Source organism: Lissotriton vulgaris, chromosome 12, assembly GCF_964263255.1.
Source record: "Lissotriton vulgaris chromosome 12, aLisVul1.2, whole genome shotgun sequence".
In the NCBI taxonomy this organism is placed as follows: domain Eukaryota; kingdom Metazoa; phylum Chordata; class Amphibia; order Caudata; family Salamandridae; genus Lissotriton; species Lissotriton vulgaris.
In genome coordinates this window covers 783,263,060-783,284,382 of record NC_141700.1, presented here as the reverse complement: position 1 = coordinate 783,284,382, position 21,323 = coordinate 783,263,060, and the positions used below count along the sequence as shown (strand labels likewise).

General features: G+C 48.4%; 1 protein-coding gene across 3 annotated transcripts in view; it reads left to right on the top strand.

The window, feature by feature from the left end:
- LOC147678708 (phospholipid scramblase family member 5-like) overlaps positions 1 to 21,323 on the top strand; it is a 250,081-nt gene that overhangs the window by 207,971 nt on the left and 20,787 nt on the right. For all 3 annotated transcript variants that reach the window (XM_086946158.1, XM_086946157.1, XM_086946159.1), the window contains exon 5: positions 9,024 to 9,208. In XM_086946158.1, coding sequence (XP_086802284.1) covers positions 9,024 to 9,208 — 185 coding nt within the window. The remainder of the gene's footprint in view (positions 1 to 9,023; positions 9,209 to 21,323) is intronic.

Sequence of the window (21,323 nt, the reverse complement as noted above, 5' to 3'; positions counted from 1 at the left end):
CCTATGGTAATTGGGGTCAGAGCACTAGTTGGCCCTATTGTAATTGGGGTCAGAGCACTAGTTGGCCCTATTGTAATTGGGGTCAGAGCACTAGATGGCCCTATTGTAAATGGGGTCAGAGCACTAGATGGCCCGATTGTAATTGGGGTCAGAGCACTAGTTGGCCCTATTGTAATTGGGGTCAGAGCACTACTTGGCTCTATTGTAATTGGGGTCAGAGCACTAGTTGGCCCTATTGTAATTGGGGTCAGAGCACTAGTTGGCCCTATTGTAATTGGGGTCAGAGCACTAGATGGCCCTATTGTAATTGGGGTCAGAGCACTACTTGGCCCTATTGTAATTGGGGTCAGAGCACTAGTTGGCCCTATTGTAATTGGGGTCAGAGCACTAGTTGGCTCTATTGTAATTGGGGTCAGAGCACTAGTTGGCCCTATGATAATTGGGGTCAGAGCACTAGTTGGTCCTATTGTAATTGGGGTCAGAGCACTAGTTGGCCCTATTGTAATTGGGGTCAGAGCACTAGTTGGCCCTATTGTAATTGGGGTCAGAGCACTAGATGGCCCTATTGTAATTGGGGTCAGAGCACTAGTTGGGCCTATTGTAATTGGGGTCAGAGCACTAGTTGGCCCTATTGTAATTGGGGTCAGAGCACTAGATGGCCCTATTGTAATTGGGGTCAGAGCACTACTTGGCCCTATTGTAATTGGGGTCAGAGCACTAGTTGGCCCTATTGTAATTGGGGTCAGAGCACTAGTTGGCCCTATTGTAATTGGGGTCAGAGCACTAGTTGGCCCTATTGTAATTGGGGTCAGAGCACTAGTTGGCTCTATTGTAATTGGGGTCAGAGCACTACTTGGCCCTATTGTAATTGGGGTCAGAGCAATAGTTGGCCCTATTGTAATTGGGGTCAGAGCACTATGACAGAAAACAACAATACATTAAATATTTACACACCTATATGTACTTTGTACATAGATGAAAAACAGATTCTTTACACAGTACAAAAAGAACATTTCTTGCATCAAACATTACAAAAAACTAAGAATATATCACAACCAACATTAGAACAAACATTACAATCAAAAAATGAAAAAAATAGGAAAAACCAATCAAGGGGGAATTATAAGCAAATGAATGGCTCTTAAACAAATCAATACTGGACCAACCGGTCCTAGTATCGTAGAGATGACCACCCTATGAAAGTGCCATGTTTCATAGGGTGGAATAAAATGTTTGTTTAAGAGCTATTCATTTGCTTATAATTCCCCCTTGATTGATTTTTCCTATTTTTCCTACAAATAGTGCTACTTGGCCCTATTGTAATTGGGGTCAGAGCACTAGTTGGCCCTATTGTAATTGGGGTCAGAGCACTAGTTGGCCCTATTGTAATTGGGGTCAGAGCACTAGTTGGCCCTATTGTAATTGGGGTCAGAGCACTAGATGGCCCTATTGTAATTGGGGTCAGAGCACTAGTTGGCCCTATTGTAATTGGGGTCAGAGCACTAGTTGGCCCTATTGTAATTGGGGTCAGAGCACTAGTTGACCCTATTGTAATTGGGGTCAGAGAACTAGTTGGCCCTATTGTAATTGGGGTCAGAGCACTAGTTGGCCCTATTGTAATTGGGGTCAGAGCACTAGTTGACCCTATTGTAATTGGGGTCAGAGCACTAGTTGGCTCCATTGTAATTGGAGTCAGAGCACTAGATGGCCCTATTGTAATTGGGGTCAGAGCAGTAGTTGGCCCTATTGTAATTGGGGTCAGAGCACTAGATGGCCCTATTGTAATTGGGGTCAGAGCACTAGTTGGCCCTATTGTAATTGGGGTCAGAGCACTACCTGGCCCTATTGTAATTGGGATCAGAGCACTAGTTGGTCCTATGGTAATTGGGGTCAGAGCACTAGTTGGCCCTATTGTAATTGGGGTCAGAGCACTAGATGGCCCTATTGTAATTGGGGTCAGAGCACTAGATGGCCCTATTGTAATTGGGGTCAGAGCACTAGTTGGCCCTATTGTAATTGGGGTCAGAGCACTACTTGGCTCTATTGTAATTGGGGTCAGAGCACTAGTTGGCCCTATTGTAATTGGGGTCAGAGCACTAGTTGGCCCTATGATAATTGGGGTCAGAGCACTAGTTGGCCCTTTTGTAATTGGGGTCAGAGCACTAGATGGCCCTATTGTAATTGGGGTCAGAGCACTACTTGGCCCTATTGTAATTGGGGTCAGAGCACTAGTTGGCCCTATTGTAATTGGGGTCAGGGCACTAGTTGGCCCTATTGTAATTGGGGTCAGAGCACTAGTTGGCCCTATGATAATTGGGGTCAGAGCACTAGTTGGCCCTATTGTAATTGGGGTCAGAGCACTAGTTGGCCCTATTGTAATTGGGGTCAGAGCACTAGTTGGCCCTATTGTAATTGGGGTCAGAGCACTAGATGGCCCTATTGTAATTGGGGTCAGAGCACTACTTGGCCCTATTGTAATTGGGGTCAGAGCACTAGTTGGCCCTATTGTAATTGGGGTCAGAGCACTAGTTGGCCCTATTGTAATTGGGGTCAGAGCACTAGTTGGCCCTTTTGTAATTGGGGTCAGAGCACTACTTGGCCCTATTGTAATTGGGGTCAGAGCACTAGTTGGCCCTATTGTAATTGGGGTCAGAGCACTAGTTGGCCCTATTGTAATTGGGGTCAGAGCACTAGTTGACCCTATTGTAATTGGGGTCAGAGCACTAGTTGGCCCTATTGTAATTGGGGTCAGAGCACTAGTTGGCCCTATTGTAATTGGGGTCAGAGCACTAGATGGCCCTATTGTAATTGGGGTCAGAGCACTAGATGGCCCTATTGTAATTGGGGTCAGAGCACTAGTTGGCCCTATGATAATTGGGGTCAGAGCACTAGTTGGCCCTATTGTAATTGGGGTCAGAGCACTAGTTGGCCCTATTGTAATTGGGGTCAGAGCACTAGATGGCCCTATTGTAATTGGGGTCAGAGCACTACTTGGCCCTATTGTAATTGGGGTCAGAGCAGTAGTTTGCCCTATTGTAATTGGGGTCAGAGCACTAGACGGCCCTATTGTAATTGGGGTCAGAGCACTAGATGGCCCTATTGTAATTGGGGTCAGAGCACTAGTTGGCCCTATTGTAATTGGGGTCAGAGCAGTAGTTGGCCCTATTGTAATTGGGGTCAGAGCACTAGATGGCCCTATTGTAATTGGGGTCAGAGCACTAGATGGCCCTATTGTAATTGGGGTCAGAGCACTAGTTGGCCCTATTGTAATTGGGGTCAGAGCACTACTTGGCCCTATTGTAATTGGGGTCAGAGCACTACTGGGCCCTATTGTAATTGGGTTCAGAGCACTACTTGGCCCTATTGTAATTGGGTTCAGAGCACTACTTGGCCCTATTGTAATTGGGGTCAGAGCACTACTGGGCCCTATTGTAATTGGGGTCAGAGCACCTCTGGGCCCTATTGTAATTGGGTTCCGAGCACTACTTGGCCCTATTGCAATTGGGGTCAGAGCACTACTGGGCCCTATTGTAATTGGGGTCAGAGCACTACTGGGCCCTATTGTAATTGGGTTTAGAGCACTACTTGGCCCTATTGTAATTGGGGTCAGAGCACTACTGGGCCCTATTGTAATTGGGTTCAGAGCACTACTTGGCCCTATTGTAATTGGGGTCAGAGCACTACTGGGCCCTATTGTAATTGGGTTCAGAGCACTACTTGGCCCTATTGTAATTGGGTTCAGAGCACTACTTGGCCCTAATCGGTCTGATTGCCTGACATAGGGGTCACATCCGTAAAATGGTGGTGGTGCCTAGCAGGCACCGCCTGCCAAATTTCAATGCTGCATCCCGGCCAGCCGGTGTATGGCGGTGGAACCGCCATTTACAAGCTGGCAGAAATTTGTTTTGGGGGCCTTTGGGAGTCCCCCTTGAGTTGGGGGGAGGTGTGGGTGCACTGGGGGGTACCCCTGGTACCCCCCTGGATTTCACTGCATTAAGTGGCAGGCACTGTTAATGCCTGCCACGAAGTGCAGTGAAATGCACAACCTGCATTTTTAACATCGCATCGTCTGCTGCAGTCAGCACCCGCCGCAATGTTAAATTACAAGATACGACCGCCATGGTTGCGGTTGCATCCTAATTTGGTGTGCGGGACTGCCCCATGCATGGTAGGCGGACTCAGGTTCCCCCACCATCATAATGACTCCCCAAGTTCTGTGTTGCAATGAACGACAGCGGAGGATTGGTTCATCGTACCACAAACAAACTAATGTTAAAGCCAAGCTCTGACTGGTTTCAGTCCATTTCAGGAGTAGTTTCTCTCTTTCTTTTTTGAAAAACTGTCAAGGTAACAACAAGCTTCAGTGAATATGTATCTCATAAGCAAACTAGGAGCAGGCAATGATGTGAGGTACATTTGGGCATTTTGTGTATTGGATTGCAGTGAACACGTCTGCAATAATCACTGTGAGGAATGCAAAATAGTGTTAGCTGCATTTAACCTTAATGTTTCCCATTTCTGCCCACAGATAAAAAGAGAGAGTCTTGGGCTGGGCTGTATGTATGGCATGAGCATGAATGGGTGAGACTCACAAAGCCTGCTACAGAATTACAGAATTATCAAGAAATAGGAATCTGAGATTGGTCCTGAGGAATGCCACATGACCTGGATGAACAAAAGAAGTGGCTGAAACATGTAGACCGATAGATGCTGAAGTGACTAATTTTCCGCATTGAGCATCACTTGTGTTTTTAATTGTGCCAGGGGTTCTCAGCATAAAGGGCACTTACAGAAGTAGCTACTAGGCATTTCTAAACTTAGATCCCGTCTCTCCAGAAGCGCTCCCTTAAGGCTCAAGGTACAACCCATCCAGATACGGAGAGTATCTGCACGAGAACAAGATGATGAAGCATGCCGCCAGAATTCCTAGTGGGTGAGAGTACTTTTAAAACAAGAAGTGACTTTCTACGTCATTTTAAGGAGACCAGGAAACAGTGAGAGAGGGTTGTTTCGCATTTTGGTATTTGTAGGTACAAAGGAAGTGGAGTCAATCCCCCGAACACTTCTCTCCCCTTCTTCGTTCCCCTCTTCTTGGCCATATTTGTTCATAACCAGTCCCCCAGGATCCCCATTCAACATCCACTCCTGCAGTTCTTGGGCACTTTGCAGTATAACACAGATGTTCTCAGCTGAGCCCTGCCACCCCCACACTTTTACTCTCCTTTCGAAGTTGCAGTGGAGGAGATCTTGTTTGCAACATATTTTGGAGGTGCAGTGATGCTGTGCAAGCCATGCTTGCTTTGCTGACTCTCTTTCTTGTTGCTTACCATTGCATTTTATTGACTTCTTTATTTATTAGGCACAGAAATTATCCCCGAAGGGATCTCTAGGTGCCCTAGCAGCGGTGGGCAGATTGCAACACGATGGCATGGTTAGAGGTTTAACAGCCATGTTTTCTAAAATCTTTTAAAGAGAGTGAAATACGGACAAGCGCGGATGGACATGGGCAGCTGATTTCAGTGATGAGGAGCCAGAAATTAAAAGGAGCGACTCCCAAATCTCGTCGTACGAATAATTTTGGGGCGTAACAGTAATAGATCACTAGATCTAAGCTGGTGAACAGGAACATAAGGCTGTAGTTTATTTTTAAGGTAACACCATCCCTTTTTGTGTAGAGTTTTGCAGACTAGACAAAGAAGTTTGAAAATAGCTCATTTTGTGATCGGTAATCAATGGAGAGAGCGCAGACTGGGTTCAAATGGGGAGCGGGAAGGGAGATTCAGGATAAGGCATGCCGCTGTGTTCTGCACCACCTGGAGCCAGGTAAAAAGGCTTTCATTTATTCCAACCATTAAGGCATTTCCATAGTTGAGGTGACTTACTATCAGAGCTTGGTCTAAAGTGTTCCTGGCCTGTAGAGGAGGGGTCTACTGAAACACCTAAGCACGCGGGTGACATTAAAACAGGTTGCAGAGATTCTTTCAATGTGCTTGTTCATGGATAGATTTTTCATCTAAGAGGCCTCCTAAATTCTTTACATATTTTTTTAGGTGTAGGGGATAAACCCAGCTCTGATGGCCACCAGTCTCCTGACCAGACTGAGTGGGCTTTCCTGAATAAAAGGATCGCCGTCTTCTTCATGTTAAACTTCAAAAAGTTTGCAGTCATCCATGAGGTGATTTTTAGCATAAAATCCTTGAATTTAATTTTAGTGAGAGTCGAGCTAGAATCCATAGTGATGACCAGTTGCGTGTCATCAGCGTACGAGATGGTTTCAAAGCCACATGACCAAATGAGTTTTGCCAGGGGGGCCACATAAATATTGAAAAGCGGGGTGCTCAGCATTGATCCCCGAGGCACCCCTTTTTCAAGGACCAAGGGGCAGATTTACCAGCCCCTTGCGCCTCTTTTACGCCACCGGTGCGTTACTTTTGTGACGCAGTGGTGGCGCAAAAGAGGCTCCATGGTGCGGGTATTCACAACGTGACGCATCTGGGAGATGCATCACGTTGTAAAGCCCTGCGCCAGAAGTAGACGTTCCTGCGCAGGAACGCCTCCTGAAAGTGGCTGAGGGAAACCTACAATATTTCACTGTCACTTTTATGCCCATGCTGCGTCAAAACCCAGTGCCTGCTTGAAGCAGGCATAAGGATTAATGCAGCATTCTAAAGATAAGGCACCCCAGAGCCTTGCTGGTGCTGCGTCGCGCTTGTGATGCAACTCCAGCAATGCGCTGCCTTTACGGCACAGATGCGTCATGCATCTGCGCAGTTTTTGCCCCATGGTGCGCCGCATTGTAAAGGCAAGGAGAAGGTTGGAGGGAACCACCCTTCTCCAGGGTCTCGTAAGTTTCATGGCATCATGGGGGGCACCCTCAGGTTTCCAAACATCCAGGAAGAAATCTACAAAGAAGTGGTCGGTCCACGCCTGGGCAACTGGAGAGTCCACTTCTAAGTTGGTGGCTTCTGTGAATAATGAATAGAGAGTGTGCCCGGCTACAAGTGTCTGCCAAGAGGCAAATGGTATCCGGATCAGCTTGAGTATCAATATGATAATTGAAATCCCCCAAATGCAGAAAATTATCTTCTTCTAAGATGTGTGGTGCTAGCCGTTCAATTAGCTTCGCACTGAAATAATTTTTTTCACGGGGTGGGCAGTAGACCAGTGCCCCCGTCCAAATTTGGTTAGTTGAGGCTTTTAATTGGAATATTATCATTTTCAACCCAGGGATAGAACAGGAGTCCAGAGTGTCCACTCTTAAAGGATTTTGTGTTTCAAAAGCTACTCCCCTCCCTTTTTTAGCTGTCTGTCACACCTGGTTACACTATAGCCTTCAGGAAACGCTATAGCTAACGCTATAGCTATAGAAGTGGAGGAAGACAAAGTTAGCCAGGTTTCAGTAATGAAACATATGTCTGGCTTTGTTGAGTCTAAGAGATCCCAAAGTTCTGAGGAATATAAAAAAACATTTAAAAAAATGAAACTTACCTTGCTGCCGGGTCCCACGTCTCTGCTTCTGTTCTCCTTGTGGAACTAGAGGACCAGAAAGCACAGCAGCCCGCACCGACCAACCACAATGCTGCAATGCAGCGTTGTGATTGGCTTTGAGCATCCTGGTTCCACGCTCAAACAGGGAATGGGGGCCTGGGCATGTTCTCCAAACAGCCTGCATGGTGAACGGGGAAAGTGCATATGACTGGTTGGGGCTGCCGAGAGGGCCGACCAAGCAGTCATTGCGCACTTAGGAGTGGCCAAACCACGCCCACCCCCTCGCCCACAAATCAGCATGAAGCATAAAATTATAATATTGCAAAGTTATTATAATTTTATGTTTCTACTACCATGGACTTTTCTCCTCCATTTGCCATCTTCTCTAAGCAGGTGATACGTAGGTGCAGGGCCAATGCGTATCACAGGCTGAGTTTCAGGGGGACAGGAAGGTACCAGGAGCAGGGCAGATTCATGGCTGCTCAAGCGAAGCGTTGCTTGTTCCTACCATGTTGTAGGATGTGGTCAGGTGTGGTACACCTGTGCCAGCTGCCTGTCTCACATCTAAGGCTGGTTTTACCTGGTCCAGATGCCCACCTGGTAAAACTAAGTCTAGTGTACCTGCATACGGTAACTGTGGTTGTGGGAACACCTGCACCTCAGTCTCATCCACCGCAGAGTTTCCCCAAGGACACGAATGAATGAATGAAATCTGATTTGTATAGCGCTACTAAGCCCAATGGGCGTCAAGGCGCCTAACCAAAAAGAAGCTAGCTGGAGCAAATATACTCTCTTACCTGTAGGCCTTGATAAAGCACCAGGTTTTGAGCGCTTTTTTAAAGAGGGACAGAGACGGTTGGGCCTTAATCTCCAGTGGAAGGGCATTCCACAACCGAGGGGCACCGATGGAAAATGCTCTGCTGCCCCATCTGACCTTCCTTGCTCGGGGGACTACAAGCAGATTCATCTCCGATGATCTAAGGGTCCTACAGGGAACATGGCGGGTTAGAAGACACTGTTCTGGCCGACTCAAAATGAGTGTCTAAATGTGCATCGAATAATTATCTTTGTAGATGAAGGACAGGTTTGTTATGAATTTGAGATCTGTTAGCTTGATGTATCTCAAATGTGACTGTGTACGTGGAGTATAGATTTCATCACACTGACAACACAAAAAAGAACACACATCCACTTCCTGAGCAAAAGCTACAATGAACCATCCATTGTGCTCTTTAAATCTGTTTATGTCACATTTGCACCAAACAGCAGGTCATACACCTGCACCTGTATCTATCACAGATGGAACTAAAGTGCAGGAAGGTGACATCCCCTGACATAATTCTTAGTGGCCAATGGCTGAAGAGATATTTCCCGCATGAATGCTTCCGCTCAATGCCTTGATCACTAGTTTATACATCCATGATGAGTGTGGAGGTAACACCGGAGCTGGGGGCTGGTGTGTGGGGGGTATGGGTGGTGTTATCCTCCTTAGAAGGTGCGCTCTCTTCTCACAGTCCACTCTTGTGTCACCCCAGGGCACAGCATGTTCCAGTCCAACAGTGAATTTGATATCCTCAACGCAGTCAACCAGAAAATCTTCCACGCCATAGAGGAGAAGGAGTGCTGGGGCCCCCGGTTGGACGTCAGAGTGTACAACAACTCCCAGAGTCACGTGCTGAACCTCATCCACCCCGACCAGTGCTGCGACAGGACTGAAGAGGTAAGTTACCAGCCCAGAGGCCTCCTGTGGTAGAAAAAGAACTCCAGGCTCATCACCCAAAATACATGGGCCAAGATTGATACCTTTGTGGGTAAAAAGTCAAATCTAGTGTTGTCAAAACAGCAGAATCTGGTGATGAACGCCCATGGAGGCCAGTAGTGGTGGCTGGCACGGCTCGCGGGTGGTGGGTGGATGAGGGAAAGGGGCTGAGGGGGACCAGGGGCACAATGTTAAATAAAATAAAAAATACACTTACCTTGCCTCCGGGTCCCGCGTCTTCGCTGCTGCTCTCCTCCCTCTTGAACTCCAGGAAACACAGCCAGGCTCCCCTGGCCAGTGTTGTGATTGGTACCGTGGCTCGACACTCAACCAGGGACTGGGGGCCTGGGCTTGTTCTCCACGCAGGCTGAAATGCAACCTGCATGGAGAACTGGGAAAGAGTGCATGACTGTATTGGGCGGCCCGAAAGGGCCGTCCAAACAGTCATGGCGCACGTAGGAGGGTTCCACCACTCCTCCCCTGCACAGCAGCCCCGCCCCCTCACGCAAACAGGCGCAGCAGGAGGACACAAGAAAATGATATAACATTACATTATTACCACTTTATTTTTTCCTAATTTTACTGCTTCAAGGCAGTGGGGCAATGCTTCTCCTCCTTAGCGGAGGAGCCGCCACTGATGGGGGCCCATGTGCCAGCACTATAGGCTGACCTATAGAAGACCATGAGATGGTATCAATCACCTCGAAGGTAGCTGCCGACAGCACGTGCGCATCAGGAACATGGTGGCTTAAGACCCACAACAATGCTAGGAACATGGAAGTCTCTTCCCTTTAAGTAAAAATGTGGGGGGCTGCAAAAGGTGACTTATACACACTAAGACAATGCATATATAAATAAAGATACTGCAAATAAAGTCACTTGAATCCACTTGTATGTCAGAATATCACGTACAAAAACTTTGTTTTACAATAACATCGTAGCCACAACATTTGCTACCACAATGCTGCAAAGGTCACTTTACATAGATTAGTCTGGATGTATTGATGTTAACTTTGTATCTGTGTATCCTGAGGATATATATTTTACTCAATAGTCTGGTAGAATACATGGTTGTCCATTTACCAAATGCCTGGAATAGAGGAAGTGACATTGCATACCCTTTGACCTTATTGACCTAACGGGAAGTGACTCTTGATCCTGATTTATTTCCAGGAATTCATGTGGCATGTCCTTAACCATGATGACATCACAATAATTGACACTGAGGAAGTTCCATTATAACTGCATGATTAATATGACAACACAATACAGACACAGGAGTATTTTAGTGCATATATAGTGTCCTTTATATGAGTTGGCTTTTGCTCAGGCTGTGAGGAACTGCCTGTAGGGCCAGAAGGGGTAGAAGCAGGACCCAAGTAAGAAATACACGTCCACTGTGCATTGCTGCCACAAAGAGGCTGCTATCAATACTAGAACATGAACCAGGAGAGGAGGGTACACCCCTGTAATTAGATACACTCACTAATGTGCCTGTTGGCACTTGATCATAGGGACACATCTACTAGATCACTGGTACAGCGGAGAACCCCTTAATGCCCCTGTCCAGTAGTTTACAGAGGGGGGAGTCAGAAGACTTCTTTGGGGTGCCCCCTAGCTCACCTAGGCTTTGGGTACCAGAGGCTGAGCTCAAAAGGCTGGGGGTGCTGAAATTAAATACTGCAATTGCAATTCAATTCAATTACTTACAGACCAGGCAAGAGCATTCATGAACTTACATTTAGTATTAGAACACGCAAATGTGCTGAACAAAGAATGATCTGGGGATAGGGGCATTGACGTCTATGGGGAAGGTAAGCATGGGAAGAAAAATCATAGTAGTTTGAAAAGAAAGGGGACCCCTACATACTAGTTAGTTTGCTAATCGTAGGGAATATATAAACACAAGTTGCGAAAATTAGCATCTAGCAAACCAATGATAGTATTATCGCCCTTATTTCGACCTCATTTCAAATACTGTCTAATAGACAATGATGATTCACTGAGACAGTGGTATATCAAAAATATTATTGATTGTTTTATTTTTCATTCTATTTATTTACTTTTTATATTTTTTCTATTTTCGAAAAGAGTCTATATTTTTTTTGTTGATTAGTTCATAAAATGACATATATAGTTCATAAAAATGACATAAAGTGACATACAATGCTCATATTAACAAAAAACAGGACAGTTTACATATAAATACAAAAAAAGTGCTATACGATATATTCGGACGATGGAAGAAATTTATGAAGAAGGCAAATGCGGTAGAATGGAACACAACGCGTTTCGGCCTGAGGCCTTCGTCAGGTGACCGTCATTCGTATTTTACATATAGACTGGTGAACAACATAGACTTTAACTTATTTTGATGAAGAGTAGACTCTGATTTTTTCAAAAAAGGCTGATCGAATTATTTTTAATATCTATGGGACATCGTCGAGATATATATAGCACTGGTATTTTCTTTTCCTATTTCTTTACTCTCTTTACGGGTGTCCCCTGAAGTCTTACAGTTTGACTCAAAATCCACGTTACGGGAGGTAGAGGTTCATAGGCACTTTAGTACATATTATGCTCCGGCACAAATCCACGTAATGATCTCAATATAAAAGATTTAAAGAAGGATATTTTTGTTGCGCAATAGTTATATCATCCTTATTTTACTCTTTAGGTGAATACTTCTGACGTTCCTCTTTTTTTGGTGGAAACCGTGTACTTCTTTTGATCCCTTTTGTTTGGTGCGGAGAGTTCTGATCTTTCTGGATAGTCTGTGGCGAATTTTAAGATCTGAAAGCTGTTGGTGCTTCTCCGTAACGGGGGGTCTGCTGGTGTGCACTTACAAGAGTGAAAAGAGAGAAAAATTATAGTCTCACGATATCCTGAGAGAGTGAGTCCTCGAGGTATAGTACTCAAGCCGGTCTGCGAGTGAAGGTGGTCGACCCACAAAGGGAGGGGGGATGGATTGATCTTTAGAATCAATTTTTTTATTGTGTGGGAATAGAAGGATTGTACACAGCTTACTGCCTACATCTCGAGGCCAGCAGAGCAGGGTATGAGCGGAAGTACACAGCTTTCAGGCCTACAACCCGGGGGTCGGCCCCGCAAAAAGTAATCGTATATGGCATCTGTATCGGCTCTCGTGTCAAAGACATCCACAGTTTTATTTGATAAAAAAAACAAAAACATCAGGAACAATCCAACCATCCCTTCCTCCGCCCTACTCCCACCCCTTCTCCGCATCAGTTCTAACACACCCTCTAAGGCCTCGCATCAGGACCCAACTTAGTATAGAGGCAATGCGAATCTCACCGGGATTTGGATGGTACCAAGGGGATCTACCCGCAGGAGCTTAAGAATCTGCAAACATTTAGGACATGTCACCTCTCTCATGTCTTACATGAGTATTTGCAAATAAGGGGCCCATAACTTCACAAAATCTTTTCCATTCCCTTCTACACCGAGCGTCAGGCGCTCCGTAGCTAGAAGCTGCCAGAGACGGTGTATCCAGTCGATCATCTCAGGCACCGAAGGTGTCCCCCATTTCGCCAGAATAACCTGCTGTGCCGCTAGCAGTGCCATAGCGATCTGCCTGCCTTTCAGAGATTTCAGTGGGAATGCTTTAGGATGGGAAAGACCCAGCAGCGTGCATTCTGGGGAGCGAGGCAGAGTAATGTGGAATGCAACATCAATATCATCAAGAACCGCTGTCCAATAGCGTACAAATTTCGGGCAATGTCATAGTAAGTAAACTAGAGTACCCGCTGAACCACACCCCCGCCAGCAGAGGTCGGTTTTGTTCTTGTCCCAGCAACGCACATGAGTCGGCGTGTAATACCAATATGTAACTGCTTCATAAGCGGATTCTGCTCCCGCTGTGTTGTGTGCTGTGTGGTGTGTTCTATATAGAATATGCTCCCACTCCTTAGGCGTTAGGGGCCTGCCCAGTTCAGTCTCCCACCTGTGCCTTTGTTACGATGACCCGCAGGGCGTGCCATAATCATGGCATACAGTTTAGAAATGAGCCTGTGGTCATCCACTTTGCGCACTAGCCATTTTTCAAACATAGTAAGGGGTCGAGACATGCAGGCAAAGTTGGCTGACCCGTAACCCAGTGAGCTACCTGACTGTAGGGGAATGTATCAGTAGCTAATAGGTCGTAGTCCTTCCGCAATTGGGCAAAGGGAATAAGTCCTTCCGTGTCATAATGGGAACCAACCCTCTTCCTGCCACCGTTGCAATACTGAAGACGCCTGACCCGGGGGGAAATCGGGATTGTCAATAATGGGGGTCATAGGTGAAGGGAACGACGTCCACCCCTTTGCCATGGCCAGCTGGTCCCAGACCTTGAGCGTTGGCGAGGTGACAGGAGATGAATATAGTCCCCATGCTCTGTGCTTGCGAGATAACCATAGTTCCCGCCAAATATTCACTCCCGCTACGGATTGGTCCATGAAATTCCAATTCCAGTGAAGGCATGCCGCTTGGTAATAGCCACCTATGAGTGGAAGGCCCAGACCTCCCTGTGCTTTCGTGGTTGCCATTTGCGTTAGAGAGAAATGAGGCTTCTTACCCTCCCATAGAAAACCTATTAATAAGTGATTGCAGTTTCTTAAGTATACCCGGCGGTAGGGTCAACAGCACCATCTGGAAGATGTACAGGATGCGAGGTAACACCTTCATTTTTACCACGGCTATCCTCCCATACCATGGTAACCTGAGATGCAACCAGGCGTCGAGTGCCTTGGTCGTGTGATCCAGCAGCAAATCAGAATTTAATGAGACCGTCTTAACAATGGTCGGTGTCGTCTTAAATCCTAGGTATGTTTTGTCTGAGTGGGTCTAGTGGAATGTGAAATCCTGCTGTAGGGCCATCATTTCTTCAGCAGGAATAGAAATGTTGAAGTTCTGCGATTTTGCAAGATTGACCTTAAATCCCGAGACTTTCCCAAAGGCTGCAAGTTCGCCGAGTAAAGTCTGTAGGGTTAGCCGGGGCTGGGTAAGCGAGAGAATCACGTCATCAGCGTACAAGCTAATTTTATGCACATCCGCACCAAACTTAAGGCCAACAACCTCAGGATTTGCCCGAATCCACTGGGCAAACGGCTCCACATAAAGCGCAAATAAAAGCGGGGATAGGGGGCAACCCTGGTGCGTTGCCCGGGCGATTGAGAAAAGGGCCGACCTGCATCAATTAACCCATACAAAGGCTTTGGGGGCAGAATATAAGCACTTTATCCAACGTAGGAAGTTGCCTCCAAAGCCATAGCCACGCAGCACTGCAAACAAATAACCCCAATCAAAGCGATCAAAGGCCTTCTCGGGATCTATGGATAACAGGAATGCCGGGTTCCGTGAACGGTGTATATGATCGATGAGGTGCAGCAATCTTTTGGAGTTGTCTCCCCCCTGTCTAGTAGGGATGAAACCCGATTGATCTGGGTCTACTATGTCGGCCATGAGGGGGTTGAGGCGCAACGCCAAAATGCCCACAAATAAATTTGCATTGATGTTAAGAAGCGAAAAAGGGTCGGTAGGACACTCAGTCACAAGAGTCCTTCCCGGGTTTCAGAATGACCGAGATCACTGCTTCCGCCATCGAGGGCATCACCGCTCCCGCATCAATGAAGGAATTAAACAACTGAGTTAAAAATGGAGCCAGCTCTACACAAAACATTTTGTAAAAAGAGGCCGGAAATCCATCCGGCCTCGGTGATTTGGCTACTTTCAACTTAGAGAAGGCTGCTATCACCTCCTCTATGCAGATTGCCAAGTCCAGATTTTCAGACACAGTTTTGGGAATAGGCTAATTGTCACATGTGTCCAGATATGTCATTGGATCATATAGGGGTGAATCTTGTTCCGTGTAGAGGAGTTGATAAAAGCTACGAAAGGCCTCAACTATCCGATCATCTGCGGACTGTTCCACACCAGAGTGATCCGCGCACTGACTGGATTAGGAACATCTGCGTCTTCGCTCGTAACCTGTGGGCCAGAATTTTCCCGCATTTATCGCTACAAAGGTAAAATTTGTGACGCAGTCGCAGAAGGGTGTGCTCCGCTCTATCCAAGTCTAAGTGTTTCAGCATTCGCCTTCGGTTTTCCAATTCTCGCCACATTCTCAAGGCTCCGGTACACTTGTGTACCACCTCCAGTTCATCCACCTCCCTCTCCAGCTCCGTGCATTTATCTCTGCATTCGCGATCACAATGAACTCTCCCCGCTTCACCAGTTTTAGAGCCTCCCACACTGCCGAAATTGAAGTTAACCCCACATTGTTGATCTGAAAATATTGCACTATAGTGTCTCGCACCCGCTTAACCAGGTATTCAGAATAGAGCAGATTCTCCCGCAATCGCCACCCCGGCGGGGAACGCTCATGTGTGCTGCAAAGGCAGGAGGACGGAGATGAGGGCATGGTCAGAAAGAGAGCAAGGAGTAATCTCAGAGGAATGTAGGCTAGTCATGAGGGAAGTAGAGGCTAGGAAATTATCAAGGCGCTCATTTGTTTTATGAGCGGCGTTGAAATATGTATAGTCGCGCTCGCCTGGGTGTTGTGTCCGCCACACATCATGCAATCCACTGTCTTCCATCCATCCCTTCTCACCCAGGGAGAGAGCCCCGGCTTGGTGTGACCTCTGCCCTGACTGACCAATTCCGGGTTGTTAGACCTGTCTGCTTCTGGGAAGACTCTAACCACCATGATTTATTTTTGTCCCCCTTAGCCTCCCAGAGTTTCTATTTTTATTTTTACATGTGTCCATCAGGAATTTTTAATGCTGTCAGGGGGCTAGGTGTTCCTTGGCGATGACGCCATTCTTCCCTCATACTTGTGAGGCCTAGTCATCCCCCTTGAAAATCTAGGGATCTCCAGAGATCTAAAATGGTGTCCACCAACTGCCATAACGGACACTACTGGAGGACAGGTCCATAGGGTAACATTAGGGAACCTTCTGGAATTAACTAGAGACTTCTGCAGGTCTCAGGCCACCCTATATAAGGCCAGTGACCAGCAGCCATTTTGTGCTGACCCCAGAGTAGAGGAGTGAGGCAGTGGTGAGAGGAGGTGGACACACTGAGAGCAGCTAGTTTGTCACTGAGGCTGACAGTTACTTCAGAGGATTGTTCCCCCTTCAGCCTTTGACCGATCCCTCTCTCAAGACAACAACTATTGATAAAGAAATCGAGCTATTTGAGAAGGAAGACCCTTCTAAGACTTGCCCCCATTGATCCCTAGTGGAACGCTCAGCTAGGAGACTTAATTCCCCTGGATAAGACTTCCACCTACCAGCGCTGAGTAGGGAGTGGATTCCAGCCAGGTGTGGACTCTGTGGTGCTCCTGAGGCTTGGTGGAGGAGGCAGGCGGCAGCGGAGCCTGTTGGGACCCTGAAGATAGAGCGTCCCGCTCTGTGCAGCGTTTTTCCTTGGAGCTAAGTGAGGGGAGGATCAGTGGCCAAGAGAGTGGTGACAGCGCGGCGCCAAGCGGGAACACTGGTCCCTCGCACCCGCGCTGCCTTGGTCGGCCTCTGTGAGGCGAAGTGAGCCGGCCCCTGAAGAGACGCTTCCAGCGTCGGGCTCGCGCATGCCCCGTGAGCGGTGAAGGTCCCCGGAAGGAGGGGCAACAAGGTGAGCAGGCCCGGAGCAGTGCGCGTCGCTGAGGAGGCGGAGCCGTCGCGGAGCGCTTCCGCGCATGACCGGAGGATCAGCGCGACTGTCGGCGTGTCTGAGGAGGCGCCGGAAGGCTTCCTGGAGCGCCGTGTCAGTGACACCGATCCCCCACGCTCGAGCGCTAGCTGAAGGAGCCAGCGCGAGCGAGGGAAAAGAAGGCTCAGGCGTGTTGCTCCGTTTTGCCCTCCCCGCTCGAGTGTCGAAGTGTGAAGCAGACACGAGCAGGGAAGGGAGAGTTGGGGACCCCAATCGATTCACCGCCAGACCCCCCAGCAAAGCGCCGGTTCGGCGGAGCCGAGGCAGAGTGAGGCGAGGACGCCGGCAGGCGCCCTGAGGCAACAGTGACGCGTGGGGACTGGGACAGCATCGTCCCCACGCTAAAGTAAGGAGCAGGGAAGAGGGGCCACTAAAGAGTCTGATAACTGGGAACTGCCAATGAAAATCCTAAATTGTGAATAGAAGAAATAATAGTTCATTGTAGAAACCAGGGTTGATCAAAGCTGGGAGTTAGCTTGATACACCAGAGTAATTATAGAATTGGTTACAGGGTAGTGATACTAGGGTCTTGAAAATTACTACTGAAGCAGGCCAATAACCCTAAAAAGCACTCTGAGACTGTTATGAAATGTACATGCCAGTTAGGTGATGTGAATGTGTAATCTTGCACAGTGTAAATCTAACGGGTTTCTGTCAGTGCCAAAAGAGTGTCACTTCTCCATTACTGAACCCTTGTCAATTGAATGTGGTTTACTGCCCTTTTTCCACAGGAGGAGGAGTGAAAAGTAATTTCTCAAGTAAAAGTGTAATGTTTACTCCTAAAAGAAATTGATGTTGTAACCTGTATGATTTAAAATCCAAAGAGCCATATTATTTTTATAAAAGGTAACGGTATTTTTCCAAACAGAGGTGTTGTGTCTTTATTTTAGTGGTTCATCACTGTGTTACTGTGGGTGAGACTTGTAAGTACTTAGCCAACGCCTTGAGTTAGCTGTAGACCACTACTGTGCCAAGCTACCATATGTAGGCTTGGGTAATCTAGGTCCAACACGGGTCCATTACCAGATTTAAATCGCCCCCAAACAATATCGCAACGTCTGGGGAAGCAAGTACCTCAGTCAAGGCCGATAGCAGGAAGGGTTCCTGTTTCTCATTAGGGGCGTATAGCGATCCTAGTGTAAGGTGTGATTCACTCCATTGTACCCTGATTGCCAGTAACCGGCCCTTTATTTCTGCCACAGTCGATATTACTTTGCACGGGCAGCGAGCACCAATCAGGACAGCTACCCCATTCTTTTTGGACGGCCCAGAGGACCAAAATTGCTGTGGGAATCACTTATCTTGAATGCGCATGGTATCTTTGGGCAGTGGGTGGGTCTCTTGGAGTAGGCAGATATCACTATTGGTGTTTTCAAGGAGGGTGAGCACTGCCACGCGCTTCACAGGATTGCTCAACCCCCGAACGTTCACACTAATTATCTTCAGATCTCTACCCATTGGATAGCTTGGAAGTTGCTACGCAGAGTGTGAGCTGAGCCTGAGAAACAATTGCACCACAAGAGGCACCACGGTTTGCCCTGTAACATGCCCTCCCCACGTGAGAACTGATGCGGAGACCCCATAAAAACCCCAAACAATCCCCAAATAATAACAAACGGCACAGTGCCTAAAAGGGAAAATCCAACAAAATGACTAAAGTTCATCACAGTGGTTAAATTCTAGGGGGTCGTGGCTGCGAGTATTGTCTAGTCCACAAAGGAGTCCTCTCGCATCCACTTTGACACCGGGGGAAAGGCAGTGCCCCAAATCGAATGATCCTTTCCGTCCCTCCAATGTCCGTCAATGAGCACACTCCGGAGCCATCAGCTAGGAATGTCACAGGGTGTTGGGGCACTCTGTAACCTGTGACAAAGAAGAAAGCACCGCCTCTCTCTCCTGGACGCTTGCAGCTTGGTCAGGCGTATATCTTGGTGATGTCTTACCAACCTGCTGCCATCCCGAAGTGCGGCGGTCACGCCGAGGGTTCGGTCGATCTGCCCTTTCCGCCGATGGGGCATTGTCAATACCCAGGGTCGCCAGCGCTTCCTCCAGTGATCTGATATGTAGGAGCTTTCCTTGATATTTGAATATCAGATGAAACGGGTGGCCCCAAGAGTAAGGAATGTTCTTTACGCAGAGGTAATTGGTTACCGGTTTAAACGCTTTTCGTTTAACAAGTGTGGAGGCCACTAGATCCTGAAATATAGCTGGTTAATGACCGCGAAACTGCACGGGTTGCTGCTCACGGTCCTTCCAGATGATGCGCTCTTTCAGTTGAAAGTCATGTACACACACAAGAATATCAGGAAGCAGGGCTTTGTTACCACGGGGGAGGCCCACCCAATGGATCCAGCCCATTTGAATGTCCAAAACCTCCTCCTCCCTGAGGATCTGTTAGAATAAGGCCCTGACATAAGCTCTAAGATCGTCGCCTTCCTACTTCCACGGAACAACCCTGATCCTCACGTTGTTCCGTCTGGAACGGTTTGCCAGGTCCTCTGCATGGGCCTGGAGTTCAATGTTCTGTTCGCGGAGGCGCAACATATACTGTTGCAGTTGGTAGATATCTTCTTCCCTGCCGACATCGTGCTCCTCCAGGGTCACCATCCTCTCTCCTATGTCATCCAGATCGCGTCGAACCTCCTTTAGGTCAGCAGTTAGTTTTGATCTGAGCTCCTGGATATCCTCTTTTATGGCTGTGAATAACTCCACCATGAAAGCTTTGGTCACTGGGGAGTCATCGCCTTCCATTTGACTAGACCCTTTCTCACCTTGACTTGCGGAATGGCCGGATTGTTTATGGAGGAGCTCTTTTAATGATTTCTCTTTACGGGCCCTTGCTGCCACCATGTCGAGTCCTCCGTGCCGCAATGCCTCTCGGATCCAAGCACAGCACTATCTGATCTGGTCTCAGTCACCTCACTTTCAGCTTTGTTCTGTGTGTTAGACCACTATGTGCTTCTCCACCTCCGCCTAGTCGTCGTATCGCAGGCTACTGGGCCTCTGGTCAAGGCTCTCTCTTCCGTCCCTCCCATGGGGGCTCATCTCTCACTATGTACGCCACGGGCCTGAAGTCGCCTAAGCCAAGCCTCCCAAACTGCCTAGACCAGGCGGCCCCTCCAGACCACAAAGCACAGAGTCACCAGTTCCTGCCCCTTTGTGCCCTGTATCTCATCTGCTCTGTACCACCCTAGGCTGTCGTCTGGTCGCTGCGATTCAAGTGACTACTCTTCCCCCGCTCCGCTAGGTGCTTCACTGTCTCTTGGCTCCGCCTCCATTGTCACCTCGGTCCACCGAGTCGCGGACCGCTCAGACTCTGGTCCGCGTCTGACACCTCTGGGGGGGTGAAAGAGCTGAAGCCCACTAGTATGTGCCAGGTACTGCCTTCTTGACCAGGGAGGGGCTCCTTGCGCCCACGGGTCCCGCAAACTTCTCCCCAGAGTCAATGGGCTGCAGGCGTCCAGCAATCACACCGCTCTTCGCACGGCATGAACCAGGGACAGCTTTCGCCATCTGCAGACACCACGAGGGCTGATCTAACGTGCGACGTCCGACAACTTGCGAACCGAGTAGGCCCTGCTTCCCTACAGGCGCTTTCCACCGGCCACCGCACACCAGAAGGGCTCCAGCTAAAGAGCGCGAGCTCGGGGCACGCCTCCCGAGACCTGGGTCGCCTCCACCAGGGGATATGGCAGCGCTTAACCGCGGCCCCCGGACACCGGATAAGGTCTACCTCGGCCGTGTGCCCAAGGGGGCCACTCGGTTCAGGCTCCGCCGCACTGACCTCCGCTGGGGATTGCTGACAGCCAGTACCGGGCTCTTCCACCACCGTCCCGGACTCTGCACACACTCAGCCATCTTTCGTGCACCACAGGGGACACCTCTCTCAGCGTGTGCCAATCGCTTTGCTCCCGGCCACAGCCAAGGCAATGCTGCAGCTCCACCAGGCCGCGTTCAGGTCCGAGACAGCCCCGAACACATCAGAGTTCTGATGCCGCAGCCCAGCAGCAGATCGGCTGCGAGAGTCTCCCTCCAGGCTCCCAGCACACCCCTGTGCGTTCGCCAACAGAAATCATGGGTGGATGGCCCCGAGAGTCGGTTCTGGAAAAAAGCTATTGAATAGCAGCGCAGGAGGGACACAGACTCGCGTCCTACCGCGCCGCCATCTTGGCAATGGATTGATCTGTAAAGTAAGTGTAGTTTTGTAAGTCATAAAAGTTTTGGACAGATCATCTTCACCACCAGCAGGTCACACTCACTCTGGGTATCGAAGTAGATCTTCAGCACTGGTCGCCATATGTCCCAAACCTCCAAAGCACAGCAATGAGAGTGTCAAACACTTCCAGGAAGGTCCTTAGGCCCTAGACAC